The following is a 16,821-nucleotide window of genomic DNA, read 5'->3' as shown; positions in this document are numbered from 1 at the left end:
AAAAAAAAAAAAAAAAAATCACTCAGAGGCTTAATATTAGCTATAATTGTTTGGCTGATAGCTCAGGCTTATTACTGGCTAGCCTCTTACACTTAAATTAACCCACTTCTATCAATCTGTGCATCGCCATGTGGCCTGTGGCTTACTGGGAATGCTCTGGCATTTGGCTCCTCTGGCAGCTGCTAGCATCTCTTGACTCCGCCTTCTTTCTCCCTGTATTCAGCTTGGCTTTCCTGCCTAGCTATGTTCTGCCAAGCCATAGGCCAAAACTGCTTTGTTCATCAACCAATAGAAGCAACACATATTTGTAGTGTGCAGAAGGACATCCCACATCAGCCCCCCCAAGACTGCTTCTGTATTCCCACCCCTCTCCTCCGTGCCCACGGTGGGGAGCAGGGTTCACAGCCTGTAGGTCTCTCTGACACTGACCCTCACCCCACAGCTGGCCCTTCTCTTCTATATCCTGACCTTCGTGGGAGCCATCTTCAACGGCTTGACTCTTGTCATCCTCGGTGAGCTGGGAAGGGGCTTGCTGAGGTCGGATGGGGGAGGGATGGAGTTCCGCGTGGACCGGTCCCTCTCTGCTAGGAAAACCTGACCTCCCCCCTTCTTTATAGGAGTGGTCGCATTGTTCACCATCCCCCTTCTGTACAGACAGCACCAGGTGAGTGTGGCAAACTCTCCATTGTCGATATGGAAGTCAAAAATGGCTAGTGTGACTGCCTCCCTTCTAGAGCTAGGACCCCACAGACAAGTCCCCGGCAGACTCGGGAGCCCTGCTGCCACCAGTTGCTTAGACTCCACCAGTGAGGGGCTGGGGGCATGGCTCAAGGAAGGGAGGTAAAACACCTCGAATGCAGAAGTCTAGACCTTTGGCTCTCAGTGTGTGGGTCGGAACCCTTTGGGAAGTTGAAGGACCCGTTCACAGGGGTGGCCTGAGACCATTGGGAAAACACATATCTACATTATGATTCATATCAGTAGTAAAATTACAGTTAAGAAGTAGCAACAAAAGAAGTTTTATGGTTGGGGGTCACCACACCCTAAGGAACTGTACTCAAGGACTGCAGCATTAGGAAGGCTGAGAACCACTGGTTTAGACAGTAGAAGGCCGTGCATTCAATACCAGGGCCACCAAAACAGTAAACAATCTGAGAACCCAGGAGGCTGAGGCAGGAGGATCCCTGTATGTTCAAGGCTAGTTAGGGCTAGGTAGCAAAGCCCTGTCTGAAGAGCAGATGCAGGCTGAGGATTTAACTCAGTTAGTAGAGTCCTCCTTGATCCCTAGTAGTGTATAAAACCAGGAGTGGTCTTGCACACCTCTAATCCAAACACGTGGGAGCTAGAAACGGAAAGACCGGAAGTTCAAGGCCAGCCTGAGCTACATGAGATCATCTCAAAACAGCAAAGGCAGGAAGGCCAGTTATGATTCTCACAGCTGAAACGGGACCGATGGGCCCCAAACCCTCTTCTGATTTGGCTATGTGAGCTGAAGGCAGAATCCTACATCAGTTACCCATAACCCCTTGCCTTTTCGGTTTCCCCAGGCCCAGATTGACCAGTATGTGGGGCTGGTGACCAATCAGCTGAGCCACATCAAAGCTAAGTAAGTTCATGAGATGATGACAAGGAGGGTGGTGGAGCGTGGGATATTTGTTGTTGTTTGTGGGTTTTTCTTTTTCTTCCTTTCTTTCTCCCTGTCCCTGCCCCGTTACACTTCCCCAAATCTTCCTGGGCACATTATCTCTTCCTCAAAGCCGTTCATCAGGCTGAGGATAGGGGCTAGCTAATCTTCTGCACCTCCTCCATCTCTTGTCACACCTCATGGCCCCTAATTATGCTCCCTAGGATCCGAGCTAAAATCCCTGGGACCGGAACCCCAGCAGCATCTGCAGTCTCCGGATCCAAAGCCAAAGCCGAATGAGAGGGGTGTCTCTGCCCGAGGGACGCCTGCCTACACCCCAGCAGCCCATTTCCCCTTCACTTCCCGTGCATCCACACCCTCGCCCACTCCGCCAAGCCATTTCCCAGTGGGAAGTGCCGGAACGACTGGGACTACATTTCCTAAGAAGCTCTGCTCTGAGAGTCCAGGAACGGCTAGGCTCCTTAGCCGCGGAGCCTGCTGGGACTTGTAGTCGCGTAGTCGGACGCTGGTCTGCATTTCCATGACCCATCGCTGGAGGCGCCGTGAGGGATTGGTGTCTCTGAGGCCACTAACCCCTAAGCTGGGGCTTTGCATGGGGCCCAGAGGAGCCCTGAGCTTGGATTTACACAGTAATAAAGACTCCTGTGGAAAATCCACAGCCTTCTGTGCTTTAAGGCCCCTCCACTTACACCTTCCTACACTGAAAAGCATTAAAACAAACAAAAAACCTAGTGGTAGCGCAATCCTTAAATCCCAGCATTGGGGAGTCAGAGGTGGGTGAATCTTGGAGTTTGAGACCAGCCTGGTCCACACAATGAGTTTCGGGACAGCCAGGACTATATAGAGAGATCCTGCCTTAAAACAAGCAACAACACAACGAATGGCTGGGGGCTGTAAGATGGCTCACCTGGGAAAGGCCGTGAAGGTCTGAATCGGATCATCTGAATCCACCACGGTAGAAAAAGAATTGACCCTCATCGTCTTTCATATGTGCTCCATTGCGTATCTGCGCTGACCCACAACAAACATGAAAGTGTCACTTTAATGATTTCCAAATAAAAGTTAGAAAATGAATTATTGTGGCTGATGAGAAGTACCTACCTCCATGCTGATCGCCCAAGTTTCATTTCTGGGAACCACACTGTGAACAATGAGAAATAACCCCTTCAAGTAGTTCTTGTACACCCTCGCATATGCATTCAAATTAATAAATAAATATTTAAAAAAAGAAAGAAAGCCAAACGACGGAGGTAGGTGGACTCCTGTGAGTTTAAGGTCAACCTGGACTATCATCAGACCCTGCCTATAATCTATAATCATCATACCCTGCCTCAAAAAAGAAAAGGTAAAAGCTTTAAGATCAATGAGAGAGCTCAGCTGGTTCTTGCTGCACAGGCGTGGTGGTATGAGCTGAACCTGGGGAAGGTACATAAAGGTAGAGAAATGAGGGGCTGCACATAAGTTAGGAGCACCAGTTGCCCTTCCAGAAATCCAGGGTTTCCCAGCTCTCACACAGTGGCTCACGGTCACCTTTAACTCCAGTCTCAGGGGATCTGATGCCCTCTTGTGGCCTCTTCAGGCACTGCACACTAATGGAGCACAGCCGCACATGCAGGCATCACAGAAAATAACAGGAAAGACTGAAAGACAACTGTCTCCATAATCCGTCCTCTGGTTTCCACACTGATGTTGTCATGTACACGCATGCACATAATAACAATAAGTATATTTTCCAAGTGCGACCTGGCAGAAATTTCTATGGTTAGTTACGATAACAATACTGTTTCCCAAACGACAGTCATTCCCTTGTGAGATCTTTATACTAATGGCTCATGCTAAGGTGAAGACCATTTGTCTAGTATATATAAGGTCCCGCGTTTAATACCCATCACTGCCTGGCACAGAAATGCCCAATGGACAGTCAGACATGATGGCACATATATGTAATCCCTAGGCAGAGTTCCAGGTCAGCTACAAAATTCAAAGCCAAATGGAGCTATAGCGAGACTGTCTCAAAAGATTAAAGGTGGGACTGGAGAGATGGCTCAGTGGCTAAGAGCACTGGCTGCTTTCAGAGGACCCAGGTTAAATTCCTGTCACCCACACGGTGACGCACAGCTATCTGTAACTCCAGTTCTAGGGGACCTGACATCCTCAAACAAGCATACATGCAGGCAGAACACCAATGCACATACAATAAAAAGGAAATTAAAAAAAAATAAAGGCTAGGTATGCAACTCAGTGGTAGAATCCCCCAGTGAGGGGCTGGGGTGAGGCTCAGTGGTAGAGCCCTAACTTAGCTTGCAGAGGGCCCTGAGTTCCATCTTCAGCGTCATAAACAAGTGGCATAAAACAGAAAAATACCTTTTATGAAGGAAATGCTACTTGCCACCTTGGAAGCAAGCCAGTGTTGCTTGTCAGAAATAGCTTACAGTAAAGACAAACACAAAAATGTTTAGACTTGCTTGTTCATCACCGTATCGCTTTCCTCTTGCTGTGCATGTCATTGTGGAGACAGAGACAGAGGTGCCAATGAGGAGTTACAGACACAGGGTTTGCAGTGTCTCTGCAGTGCAGTGCAGCAGCTAGCTACGACAACAGAGAGGCAGTGGGCGGTGGTGGCGCACATCTTTAATCACAGCACTCGGGAGGCAGAGGCAGGTGGATCTTTGTGAGTTCAAGGCCAGCCTGGTCTATAAAGCAAGTTCCAGGCCAGGTAGAGCTGTTAAACAGAAAAACCCTGTCCTGAACACCCTCCCCCCCCCAAAAAAAAAAACCACAGAGAGGCTGGGAGATGGCTCAGGGTTTAAAGGCGTTTGCCGCCAAGCCTGATGACCTGAGTTCAATCCCTGGCATCCACAAGATGCAAAGAGAGAACCCACACCCTAAAGTTGCCCTCTGCATCCAGGAGGCAGAAGTAGGCAAATCTCTTTCAGAGGCCTAGTCTGGTCTAGGTAGTGAGTTTTAGACCAGCCAGGGCTATGTGGGGGCACACACACACACACACACACACACACACACTAAAAACACCAAAACAGCAATTTCTATATCTCTAGTCAAGTCGTGCTACTTTTTAAATTTAATTTACGGTTGCCTTGTTTAGTTTGTCTGTTTTGTTTTTATGTGCACTGGTGTTTTGATGGCATGTGTGTCTGTGTGAGGGTGTCAGGTCCCCTGGAACTGGAGTTACAGACAGATGTGAGCTGCCACGTGAAAGCTCGGAATCGATCCTGGGGTCCTCTGAAAGAGCAGCCAGTGCTCTTAACCTCTGAGCCCCTTTCCCCCCCACAGGGCACTTGCATAGGTCACATCCTAGTACTACATACATGTACATGCTCTCAAAAATGGAGAGGTGAACAAGTGGGTAAAGGTGATCTCTTCAACCCACATGGTGGAGGTAGGGAGCTGACTCTGCAGGTCGCCCTTATGCACCGACAAGAATAAATACGCCAGACCGTGGTGGCGCACTCCTGTAATCCCGGCACTCAGGACGCAGAGGCAGGCGTCTGTATGAGTATGAGGGGGACAAAAAAAAAAAAAAAACAAATATATAAATACCTTCTACTATATACATACTTTTCATTTTTATTTTTTTTAGTTTTTTGAGACAGGGATTCTCTGTTGTAGCTTTGGAGAGCCCGTCCTGAAACTCGCTTTGTAGAATAGGCTGGCCTCGAACTCACAGAGATCCACCTGCTTCTGCCTCCCAAGAGCTGGGACTAAAAGTATGTGCCACCACCGCCTGGTGGCTACAGTGTTTCAGCAAAGCTTTATAAAGATGCATTCGTTCACATATTTCCTAAGACGTAATGTTCATAGCAAAATATGGAGAGGTGAGAAAGTCCTAGTAATTAATAGATCAAGAAAAGCTAAAGCCCCAGGCTTATCACTGCACCTCGACCTAGCGCAGCTTCAGAATTGAAGTAGCCGTCATTGAGCGCCCCCTAGCGACGTCTTCGTAGGTTCCCTGTCCTGGCGCTAGGACAGCGGTTCTCAACCCGTGGGTCGCGACTCCTCTGGGAATCGAAAGGTTTCCCAGGAGTCGCTTAACGCCATCGGAAAACATAGATATTTACATTACATTACATTATCACAGTGGAAAGACTACAGTTATGAAGAAGCAAAGAAAAGAATTTTATGGCTGGGGGTCACTACAACATGAGGAACTGTACCAAAGGGTTGCAGTTTTAGGAAGGTCGAGAACCACTGCTGTAGGGACTTGAGTATCTCAAACACATTATGCTGGTGGGGAAACTGAGGCTCAGAGAAAGATGGTGACATCATCTATTCATTTAATCACGTGGTGACTTGGTTGCGTGTGGCAGGAGTGAGAGAGAGAGGGGGGGGGGAGAGACACACACACACACACAAATTATTACCATTCAAATCAGGGTCAGGTGCGGGAGGTCTTACTAGGTTTGAGACCAGGGTGGAAAGGAGGCTTTGTGGACACCGGGAGGAAAGACAACCGAGCCGAGGGAATCAGCATTACAAAGACGCCGAGGAGGGTCGTGCGGCGAGTCTGCTGCATCCCTCAAATCAGTTCTAGGAGGGTTGTGTGGGGGCTGTTTATGGGGTAATTAGATTATAGGGCTCTACGAAGCAGTTAGAGAACTCAGTGTTCTATCATCTGAGATGGAAGTCAAATTGCGCGTGTGACTCACGCCTGTGACAATCCCTGTACTCGGGAGGCTGAGGCAATTCCATAGCTTCAAAGTTCAGGCAAGCCTGGGCTACATAGTGAATTCCAGGCCAGCCAGGGTTACACAGTGAGACCCTGTTCAAGGAAAGAAAGAAAGAAAGAAAGAAAGAAAGAAAGAAAGAAAGAAAGAAAGAGGAGAAAGAAAGAAGAAAAGAACAAAAGAAAGAAAAGAGACTGTCTCAAGGAATCAGAAAAGCTAGTGTTATTAAGAATATCGTAATTATGATGATGTAGGATTCATTTCTCCTAGGGAGTTGGGTGCTAAGAACGGGGCTATGATACTGTCCATGTTTGTGCCTCCGTTTCCCTGGCCCAAACATACAGGTTTAGAAAGGGATGGTCTCCAGCATCCAACCGCGAGGAGGACCAGTTGGGTTGTCCACCTCATCACCTAGGTTCAGTGCCTGGAGCTCACAGCGGACGCCGGATTAACAGGGTTCCGTTTATGTGTGCAGTTCCACAAAGCAACAGCAGATGTCGCCGTGTGGCCACCCGCCGTCAAACCCTACGAGAAGCTCGCGTCTCCCTCTCAGAAAAACGTGAAAAATTCTGCCACGAAGAGGCTTCCAAGTGCCGCACGAGTTTTAAAAACAAAACAAAACAAAACAAACAAAAAAATAAAACTGACTTTTCACTTCGCAAAAAATGCTTTTCCTGTACGACCAGGGAGGTAAGCGCTTTAGGCGCTGCTTCCCAGAATGCAAGGCGCTATGCAAATGATGCTACTCATATTTAGTTAATAAGAGCTATTTATATCATATGTTGTAAAGAAAAAGAAACCATATATTCACGATAAAGTTGAAAATATCAGAAACGTTATAATTTATTTTGTCCAACGACACAAAAAATAATGACCATAAGTCAAAAGATTTTTGATATTGGCCCTTTATATACCTTTCCGAAAATAGCTGCTTCTGCCCGGATGATCCTCAGTGGTCTGGGGTGCAGGCTTCAAACCTGTAGCTGTTTAGCGACAGAGTGGTTCAATTCCACCTTTCGGGCGGGAGTATCTATCCCATTTTGCTCCTAGCATCATAATATTATGTGATATATGTCTTTAAATTCACCTCTATTCTTACTTATTCTCTCTTCATAGTTGCTTTTTGTCCCTCCCGGAAGGATCAAATGCATTTCAAAAGTGGATTTAAGTTTGTCTCTACAGTTCTAGGAGATTCTTTTATATCTCCGATTTCTCTCCTCCAACTATTTATTCATCCAGTCATTTTGCTCGCATATGTGTTTAATCACGCATGCAGTTATTAGTCATGTATTTGTTCATTTGTTCAATCTGGCTCAGCCCTGTCTCTGTATTTGAGCAGTGAGGGGGATACAGTTGTGACCACACCTTTAGCGTTGGTCTCAAGAGATAACCCGGACAGTGGAGAAGACAGCACTGGGCAATTATGTATTTAATGAACCTGAGAGAAAAGTAGAGCATTTAAAGCTATATTGCAAGGAGACTTGACCAGGGTGACCTTGAGACACACTTGAGGGATGACGTACGAGAATGGGGAAACCGAGGCTTGAGCAAATGCCTTTTCCTTTCTGAGGTCACCAGAACTCTCAGGCCGCCTGACTGGTGGTGTACCTGAAATGGAAGGGTATTCTGCCTCCTCCGCGTCTCTCGGGGTCCTCCTCAGCGTTAGCCTGTCTCTTCCAGCCACTCTCAGTCTGGGGAATAGAAGAGTCCACCTAAAATAACACTACCTGCTGCTCAACTGCTCAAATCCTGCTATGGATCCCTAGTGCCGGCAAAAGAGCATCGGAACTCTATTCTAAAATGTCATTGCCTGCAGAATCTCCCTGAGGGCTGATTCTCTCTCTCCAGACGCCTGCTGCGTCTCTCACCGGGAGCCTCTAGCTCCCCAACGCCCCAGCAGCTGATATCTACCATCTTCTCCCCTTGCTCCACTTCCCAAACGCTGGGATTGCCAGCGTGCCCCACCACACCCAGCCTTATTCCCTCTTAACTCTTGCTGAAATCATTGGCCATTCAGTGTTCTGAATATTTTCTTTCCCAACCATGAAGTCTCCTGAACCCCTCACCACGTCAGTGCCTCACGCCTGACCTTCTGCCCCTTCCTTTTTCCTTAAGGTGACACGGCCTGGAAACAGGGAAGTCCTCCCAAGGGTCCACTTTCCTGATTTCGCTAGTTGCCCCAATAAGGGCCTGTGAAGGCTTCCCAGCCTTCCGAATTCATCCTGTCTGGCTGAAAGGAAGCCGTGTAATCGGTGCCCAGGGGAAATAGACACTTTGACTTGGTGGATACATTTTTTTAAAGCTTTTTATTGGCGACAGTGCAGAACCAAGGGGGGAGGGGAGCTGCCCAGTGCTAGACTGCCCCAGCACCCCCGGGGTCAGGTGCAAAATACAAAACAACAACAAAATCACAACCACAGTATGGGTGGAGCTATGGAGTCAGTGAATTGTGGTCGGCAGCGGCAGGCCCTTCTGATCACACACTCCCACCCAGGATTCTCATCGATACAGACTGAAAAAATCTACCACCCAGTCACACTTACCCACAAAAGTAAAACTGCATGTCCCCATCAAACCCGGAGCTGATAAACAGAAGGGAGACCAGGGCCAGTGAGAGAGGAGACATGTTGGAAGCGGTCAGAGAGGAACAGACCGAGAAAAGACTGTCTCCAACAGCCAGAGTGGCTGGGACAACAAAAATGTGACATTTATGGAGGGACAGCCAGATAGTCTGACTCGAGTTCCCAGAAGCGATTTCGAACTCCACAGCACACTTGCAAACGAGGAAACTCGCGCGCACACACGCACACAGACACTCATATATAATATATTTATCTATACATAATAGATATAAGTGCTTTTCGGGAACCAGGGAAGGGATAAATAGCTTATGGGGTTAGGGTTGGAACCGAGGACCCAGGACAGGGCGTGGAATGTGTTCCATGCAGCACAGGGGAGCGGGGGAGCGGTAGGGCCCGTCTCCCCAATATTAAAAAATAGAAATCTGACTCGTGGAATTTTCACGAGGTGAAAGCTGGAGGGAGGAGCCAGGACCCATATTTGGGGCTGGAGGAACCGGATGGAGTGGGGGATAGTGGGAACTTAGTCCCCTCTTAAGTATGCCAGTCCAAAAAATATTTGGGGGTTCAAATATCAAGGGTGGGGAGCCAAAGCCTCAGCCCTGAAAACTTCTCTGGAAATTGCCTCGACCTCTGTGAGAGGATGCGGGGCTCCCAGGGTGGGGAGAAGTTGGCGTCCTAGGCTGGGAAAGGCGGGAGACCTTGGAGATGTCTGGGGCCTGAGCAAGAAGGCTACCAGGATGCATCACCGTCACTCCTTTGAGTTGAACTCCCTGTCGAGGGGAGGAAGGAGACAATTGGAAGAAGGGGAGACCCAGGGAAGGCTTTGGAGGGCTGGGGCACCCGGCGCACCCCGCAATCCGGCCGCTCATTCACAGTATAAAGCGCTCCAGCAAGACGGGCGTCGCAGCGCCCCCTGCTGCCTGAAACCAGAAAGGCCCAACGAGGACGGCCAAGGGCAGCTGGGGGTGGGGGTGAGAGGGACTTGGCATAATACTGCACAGGGGTAGGCTCGGGCCTGAGTAGGGAGGGGGCTCTGTAGCAGAGGAGAGAAGAAAAAAATCCAACCCGAGCCAGTTTTTCCAGGAGGTAAGACTGAACAGTCAGATAGGGGTTCACATTTTGGAATCATCGGGGAAGTGGAGTTAGCGGACTCCCAAAGTGGGCACCGACTTCCCTCAGTCGGGGGGCTCAATTCGTCCCGGAGGAGGTGAGGTTGTGACCTCTTGAAAATGTTAAGTTAATCAGCTAAGGCCCGAGGGAGCATAAGAGAGCTATCTTGGTCACCCTGCACCTTGGAGGGTGGGTGAGTGGGGGGTGGTGGAGACAAGGGGAGGGGCTGTCATTCCTCGTTGGGTATTTCTGAGGGTGCATGCCAGCTTGTCCACAAGCCCACCCTGCACCCCACACCCAGCACCCTTTCCCCTTCAGCCTTACGCAAGACGCCAAAAGTGGGCGTCACATCCCACCCACCCACCCACCCATCCATCTATCCCCAAAAGTTGGGTTGAATTAACAGGACCATTAGATAGCTGCAGGAGGGGTGTCCATCCCCGCCCCACCCCCTGTCCCCAAAGTCACCAGCTCTCCGGCCACGCCGGGGCACAGAAACCAGAGACGGAGCGCAAAACACAAAGGTCCTTCCGTCATGTCCGATGGCAGAGGCGGCAGGCAGTCATACAGAAGAGTCAAGGGGTCCACATACACCCCCGACTGCTTCTTCCCCTCTCTTCCTCTTCCTCCTCCTCGTTCCTTGCGGGTTTGTTTGTTTTGTTTGTCTAAAGAGTTCACAGAGCAAGAAGGGAGGGCGAGTTCAGGGGGTCGGACGGCTGCTCGCTGCCGCTGGTGCGTTGGGCGCCGGCGAATGCGGAGACCTCCGGGCAGGTGAGGACAAACGAGGAAGTGTACGAAGGGCTAACAACGGGGAAGGGGTCGCCGAGGACTTGAACTTCACTGTGTGTAAAGAGAGAAGCCGTCAGGTTGGGGGGTGCGTCTCGGCTGGTCTGGAAGGGCAGGGGCGGTGGTGGAGGGGGCGGCAGCAGCCAGCCGAAGCCGTCTTCCTTAGCGGATGTTGACCCTGGCAAATCTCTCACCTCGGCCAGGGGGCCTGGCCCCGGCCCCTCTTCGTAGGGGATCTTGCAGCCCGGTTTGTGGGCCACCAGGACAAACTCCAGGCGTTCCTTCTCTTTTTGCAGCTCGGCGATCTCCGACTCCAACTCTGCCTTTTCCTCTTCCAGCTGATCCGTTTCCTGATGGAGCCCAGGAGGGCCAGGCCATAGGAGACAAAAAGGAAGGACAATGGTCAGCGACCACACCGAGTGGCTCACCCGCCACACACACACATTCTAGCTGCGGATCCAGAGGCCCCATGACCCCCAGAGGCCCCGTTGGAGCCTCAGATTCCCCAGCTGAGCAAGAGATATTAGGGGAAAGCCAGGCAGGAATGAAAGACTCTGGCGTGGGACAAGAACTCCAAGCCCGATGTGGTGGTGAACACCTGTAAAATCCAAACACTCAGAGGCTGAGGCAGGGAGAGGAAGGCTTGTTTGAGACCAGCCTGTACTAAGGAGTACTCTGTCTTAATAGGGGAGGAAGGGGACAATATGGCTCAGTGAGTAAAGTTGATTGTCAGCAAGTCCGACAAACTGAGCCCGATTCCTAGGACCTACAAGATGGAAGGGTAGACCCAACTCTGACCTCCGTGTGTGCTGCCGCATACCTGCACACAGGCAAACGAAAGCAAATAAATAAATACATGAAATTTTTTTTTAAAGAGAGACAAAGAAAAACAGTGCAATTTTCTGTGTTCATAAACAATGGTTATGCGTTGTTTTTAGTGTGGTTCTGTTCCCCCCTCCTTCGGCCTCCCAGTAGAAAAGCTGAGATGTGCCCTGGTTTCAAGGGGCAGGAGAATATTCTGCAGGGATTAAGGACGGGACCCTCAACGCTGGGGTATAAGGAAGAAAGGAGTGAGTTTGGTGGGTGCCCCCAGCTCAAGTTCTGGAAAATTGTAGGTGGTTGGGGCAGGAGGTAAAGAACGGACACAGCATAAAATAATTTAGTTTCGAGCCAGCCAGGATGACGGTCCCTGCGTCATCTCTGCACTCACAGGGACTGAGACAAAGGGCTGTCAAGTTGTGGCGGCCATGCTGGGCTACAATGCAAGGTCTCAGAAAAAAAAAATAGAGGTACTGCGGCAAAATGGATTATTCATGGATTATTCCTTAACTGAGACAAAGAGAACGACCTCCTCCAGCTGGTCCTCTTAAACTGAGAGAAAGAGATGGGGAAAGTGGTGATAGAGGGAAGCAAGCGGGTAGGGGTCTGAGCATGCGTATACAGCGACTCCATCAGGCCCGCACTGACCCTTGTTTCTTACGTGGGAATCTTCGTTCAGGACACAGGCACAGTGAGAAGTCGGGGGCAGAGTGATGTAGAGAACCCCCTGCATAGCCTTGAGACACCCCAGAACTCCTCCTTACCGCCTGGAGTCGGTCGGTCAGCTCCCTCCTGCGGTTTCTGCATTTAGCAGCAGCCAGCTTGTTTCTCTCTCTGCGAACCCTTCGCTTCTCTTCTTCTTCTGGGGTAAGCTGAGTCAAAGAGATGAGAATTATTAGTTTTGAGGATACCTCTGCCATCCCTGACAAAACTCCTTTGCCTCCAGAACCCCAAACAACAACCACTACTCCTCGGGGGCAGTAGTGAAGGAATGATAAAGCTCCTGCAACCTTGAGACCTCAGAGTCCCCCCCAAACTTTATGGCGACAGAATTACTTCCCTCACCTCCAGGCCAACTTTTTTATTTTTTTTTAAATAATGATTCTTGCAGTCCAGGCTGGTCTCAAACTCAATAAATAGCACAGGCTGGCCTCGAACTCCTGATCCTCCTGCCTCTACCTATGGAGAGCTAGGGTTACCAGCCTGCACAAGCACTCCTGGTTTATGCTATGCTGGATATCTACCCAGGGCGTCATGCATGCTAGCAAGTACTCTACCAACTGAGCTCACATTCCTAGGCCCTTCCAGATCAACTCCTGAGGCTCATTCTTACCGTCTCTTCTCGGGGTCTTCTAGGCCTGGCTCTGGCTGGGCGGGCAGGCCCGGGGCCACTGCTGGTCGTACTGGTTGAAGGCCCACCACTGCCGCTTGCTCCACCAGCGCTGTAGGCACTCAGGCCTGGTGTTGAGTAGCTGGTTCCTGGCATGTCATAAGGGTCAACAGCTGGAGGCTGGGAGGCCAGTGGCTGCCCCTGGGACTGAGCCATGGAAGAGATGAGGGTGGGTTGCACGAGCCACTGGAGGTCCTGGCTGGTTGTGATTGCAGTGACCGTTGGCACGAAGGAGCCGGGCATTTCCCCGAGACCGGCGCACTCCTACAGGGTGAGACATACACACACAGGCGTAGACACACAAACAAAGCCACCGACACACACACGCCCAACACACATAACACACACCGACCCCTGTGAGTGAGCACAGGGTGAGCGGGTGTGGATGTGTGTGTCACAGGCAAAAAGCCACAACACCCACCCTTCCACTACACCGTGACGCAGTGGTTAATGAGAGGATTCTGTTCAACTGCCTTCTACCTCCTCCTTCTTCCTCGGGGAAAGGTTGCACGGTTCCAGCGGGTGGTGAATCACACCCCGGGTTGGTGACTCTTAGGTGTGTGGGGGGGTGGAGAGGAGGCTGGACAGAGCCTGGTGACAGAACCTCCCGGGATGGAGACACACACACACACACACACACACACACACACACACATACACACAGTCACATTACCCCACCCCCACCCCAGAGGGAGGGAGAGGGAGAGGCCTTAACCCAAGCCTTCCTCTCCACTCACACACAAACACACCCCCACTGTATGAGGGCTCCCGCAGGGGCGGAGATCCCAGATCCAATGGTGTTGTGGGACTGGCCTAAGAGTTGAGCGCATCCCTTCCGAATTTCTGTCTCTTCTCCAATGAGACTGACAAGTGACAGGTTTGAGTGAACCGATAGGTAGAGAAAAGTGACAGTGAGGATCCCTCAGACTGTCTTGCAGGGGATGGGGGCGATATAGGATCTGCATCCCTAAACCCAAGAAAGCGTCCATCACCACCCCCCTCCCGCAAGTGGAATCCTAGAGGCTTAACTACTCTGGGGGGCGTGGCGAGGGAAGGGCTGAATCTCTGGCCAATCAGGATCCTGGGAACTAAGGGGAGGCGGACCTTTTAGAGACCACCTGGCTGCCTCCTCTCGAGGTAGCTCATGAAGTGTTTGGACACCTCGAAAGGACCGGGAGTTCAGCGTGCAGGGAGCGCTTATATGTGCGCCTGGAGAGGGGGTGACGGTCTCCAGTTCCCCCTTAGAGGCGCTAGCACTCAGCCAGAAGCCTCCTGCTTCTAACAGCAGCGGGACTAGGTTCCCACAAGGTCCTCGCATACCCATGAGTTGACAGAGTCACCCCAATCACGACAAGAATCCCTAGCTCTGCCTCTTGGAGACCCCCCAGCACGGAAAAAAACACAAAAAGCAGAGCTGGAAAGGGAGCTACGCTCTACAAATAGGAAGGAGATGTTGATTGGCTAAAGCCCGCTCCGCGATAGCCAATCAGAAAGCCGCGCTGCCCCCTCCCTTAGCAACGTGGCCTCGGCGTTCCAAAATAGAACGTGCCCGGGACGTCAGGGGCGGGGCGGGCGGAGGGGGCGCCGTGCGCTGTGCGTGCCCCGCGTCAGACGGAGGATTCCAGCGCGTCAGCCTTTACGCACGGGTCCCCCGTTACGTCTCCGCGCAGGAGGCGGAGGCAGCGTGATCGGGGTTCGAGGCCCAAACTCCCGCCGGGTGGCGGGCGACCGCGGTCGTGCAGTGCGCGCTTGGAAGGAGAAGGGCAGAGGAGAAGGCTACTGGAAGCTTCTCTGGGATTTTTGTTTGTCTGTTTGTTTTTTCTTCCCTTACTTGCCTAGCTCTGGGTGAGGAAGCCTGAGCTCAGCTAAAAGTTCTCAGCTTCTGCTAGCCACAGCGATACTTTGCACCGGACATCGCCAACGCTTGCCCAACTACATTCCTTTCCCGCGTTCCGCGTACACAACCTTTTGCAAACGTCTCCCCATTCCTTGCAGTTTGCAAACAACAAAAAACCAAAGTGCAACCCAAGCCTCTTGCTTTCCCAGATCCTGAGTTTCTGGCGCGTATCTATTTGAGAGGATACTTAATCCACACTTTAGACTTAAATATCTTTTTACGTGACCACCAAAGTATTATCTTTGCGATCGAGAACTTACCTGGGAGGCGGCGGCGGTGGGTGGACTGCCGAAGGAGTCCACCGAAGACAGGTACTGAGACTCGGCGGAGGGTGACGAGCTACACCGGGAGCCGGAGTCGTAGTCTCCGGGAAAAGCTTGAAACATTTCCCTGGGCACAGGGGGGCCCCTGTGACCACGCTGAGGTCGCCGGGAAGCCAAGGCTATGGCCGAGTGGGATGAGATGCGAGTCCGGAGTGGACCGGACACGTCCCCAAAGTGCGCTGCTTGGGGGAGCTACGCGTCCGACACGAAAAACTGCCCCAAGTTTCGATACAAGTCCCCTCTGCAAGCGCCCAGGTTCCCTTTAGGTCGCTGCTGTACCTCCTGAAAGTCCAGGCTCCGCCGATTTCACGGGGGGCGTCGCGGGGATCGCTCCCCGCCCAGAGACCCGTCGTGCAGTGCCGCCGTTCAGCGTGCGCTTCGGACGCGGTTTTCTTCCTTTCCAGGCGTCCCACGAAATGGGGGAGGGCAGAGGGGCGCGATCCAGAAGCCCACAGAAAGTAAGTCTATCTTCAGGACAGAACGGAAGAACGATCTAGAAGGAGTCTTGCAAAAAGAAACCCACAAAACTTTCTCTCCAGTTAAAAAATAATATATATATATACATAAAAAATTTCACGGCCGTCAAGAAGAAGAAGAAGAGTCACCAGTAGTCAAGTCCCGCAAGCCCCGGCTCCGCGTGTCCCTGGCGTAGCTGCTCTAGTCTTATGAATGAAGCGGGGAGCTGCCGGGCTGAATTTATGCATCCGGGACCCGCCCCCCCGCTTGCGTCACCCTCAGCTCCATGCACAAATCTCCCAAACTCTCCCTCCCCGCCACCATAGCCCCTTGTGGCGACCCCCAGGGTCTCGTGCACCCTCCACCTACCCATAAGGTGACCCCAGTGGTCTCGGGGGTCTCCAAAGCTGCGTTTTGAGGGTCTCCGCGGGAGGGGATCCCGCCCCGCCCTCCCCGGAGTTCCTGTGACGCAATTAGCCATATAAGGAGCTCGGTCGGAGCGGCCGAGTGTTTGTTTGGTATCCTAGCAATGACGTCAGAGGGAATCCCTCGCTCCCGCGCGCCCGTAGCGCCGTGCGGAACCCGCCCGCGCCTGCGCAGTTCCATGCCGTCCCGGGGGCTGAGATTGACAGGCGCCTGAACTCCCGGGGAAGGCCCCTGCTGACCCCGGCGAGGAAAGGTGCAACCCCAGATGCCCAGGTCTGCTTACCCAGAGACTACCATCCTCCCCAAACCGGTGCAGCGCCCCCGGCTGGCGGAAGAGAGCAAGTCCCTAGTGCAGACCCTAATAAAAGGGCTGTAGTCAGTCTAGGCAGTGGGGGGGGGGGGGGGAGTGTGAGGCTTAGGCGGGGCTGGAAGGGCTGTGATGTCGCCAGGTGTAGGTAGAGAGGTTAAGGATGGCGTCCCCTCCCCAATAGCCTTTGTCCCAGATTCGGCCAGACTCGCTGACCTTGGAAAAGGTGCTCCATTCCTGAGCCAAAACTTCGATGATAAGCAAAGGATGGGTGGCTTCCGGGGTTAGGGGGTCCCTGAATCTGGGAACCTAAAGAATTGGATCAGGTAGGAACCTATACCCAAAGAACTTTCCATCTCTTACAAAGATAGAAAGGAAAGCGTGTGTAATCAAGAACA

At 51.7% G+C, this 16,821-nt stretch overlaps 2 protein-coding genes and 1 non-coding gene across 4 annotated transcripts in view; 2 read left to right on the top strand and 1 right to left on the bottom strand.

The window, feature by feature from the left end:
• Positions 1 to 2,563, top strand: part of Rtn2 (reticulon 2) — an 11,841-nt gene extending 9,278 nt beyond the window's left edge. The window contains exons 6-9 of the mRNA XM_050126364.1: positions 443 to 512; positions 618 to 664; positions 1,548 to 1,606; positions 1,849 to 2,563. Coding sequence (XP_049982321.1) covers positions 443 to 512; positions 618 to 664; positions 1,548 to 1,606; positions 1,849 to 1,924 — 252 coding nt within the window. The 3' untranslated portion in view covers positions 1,925 to 2,563. The remainder of the gene's footprint in view (positions 1 to 442; positions 513 to 617; positions 665 to 1,547; positions 1,607 to 1,848) is intronic.
• Positions 2,564 to 7,263: 4,700 nt separating this feature from the next.
• On the top strand, positions 7,264 to 7,350 carry Trnastop-uca (transfer RNA opal suppressor (anticodon UCA)). The gene has a single exon. It is a non-coding gene; the product is annotated as a tRNA-Sec (tRNA).
• Positions 7,351 to 8,614: 1,264 nt separating this feature from the next.
• Positions 8,615 to 15,881, bottom strand: Fosb (FosB proto-oncogene, AP-1 transcription factor subunit). Of its 2 annotated transcripts, XM_050126373.1 has the most exons (5): positions 15,172 to 15,881; positions 12,958 to 13,278; positions 12,389 to 12,496; positions 11,000 to 11,155; positions 10,713 to 10,859 (listed from the first exon to the last, which is right to left on the bottom strand). In XM_050126373.1, the coding sequence occupies exons 1-5, from the start codon at positions 15,295 to 15,297 to the stop codon at positions 10,857 to 10,859; spliced, it is 714 nt and encodes a 237-aa protein (XP_049982330.1). In that variant the 5' UTR covers positions 15,298 to 15,881; the 3' UTR covers positions 10,713 to 10,856. The 2 variants fall into 2 exon arrangements, with proteins under 2 accessions (XP_049982329.1, XP_049982330.1); XM_050126372.1 differs by having other exon boundaries at positions 8,615 to 11,155.
• Between the last annotated feature and the right edge of the window lie 940 nt (positions 15,882 to 16,821).

This window comes from Alexandromys fortis, unplaced genomic scaffold, assembly GCF_014885135.2.
Source record: "Alexandromys fortis isolate MF-2015 unplaced genomic scaffold, M_Fortis_MF-2015_v1.1 scaffold_240, whole genome shotgun sequence".
Taxonomy (NCBI): Eukaryota; Metazoa; Chordata; class Mammalia; order Rodentia; family Cricetidae; genus Alexandromys; species Alexandromys fortis.
This window is presented reverse-complemented; position numbering and strand designations above follow the sequence as displayed.

Excerpts from the sequence above, each read along its gene's own strand:
- Fosb (XM_050126372.1), bottom strand. The coding sequence starts at position 15,297 with ATGTTTCAAGCTTTTCCCGGAGACTACGACTCCGGCTCCCGGTGTAGC. Across the intron at positions 13,279-15,171 it reads CCACCGCCGCCGCCTCCCAG|GAGTGCGCCGGTCTCGGGGA; the intron begins GTAAGTTCTCGA and ends CTCACCCTGTAG. Across the intron at positions 11,156-12,388 it reads TGACCGACCGACTCCAGGCG|GAAACGGATCAGCTGGAAGA; the intron begins GTAAGGAGGAGT and ends GGGCTCCATCAG.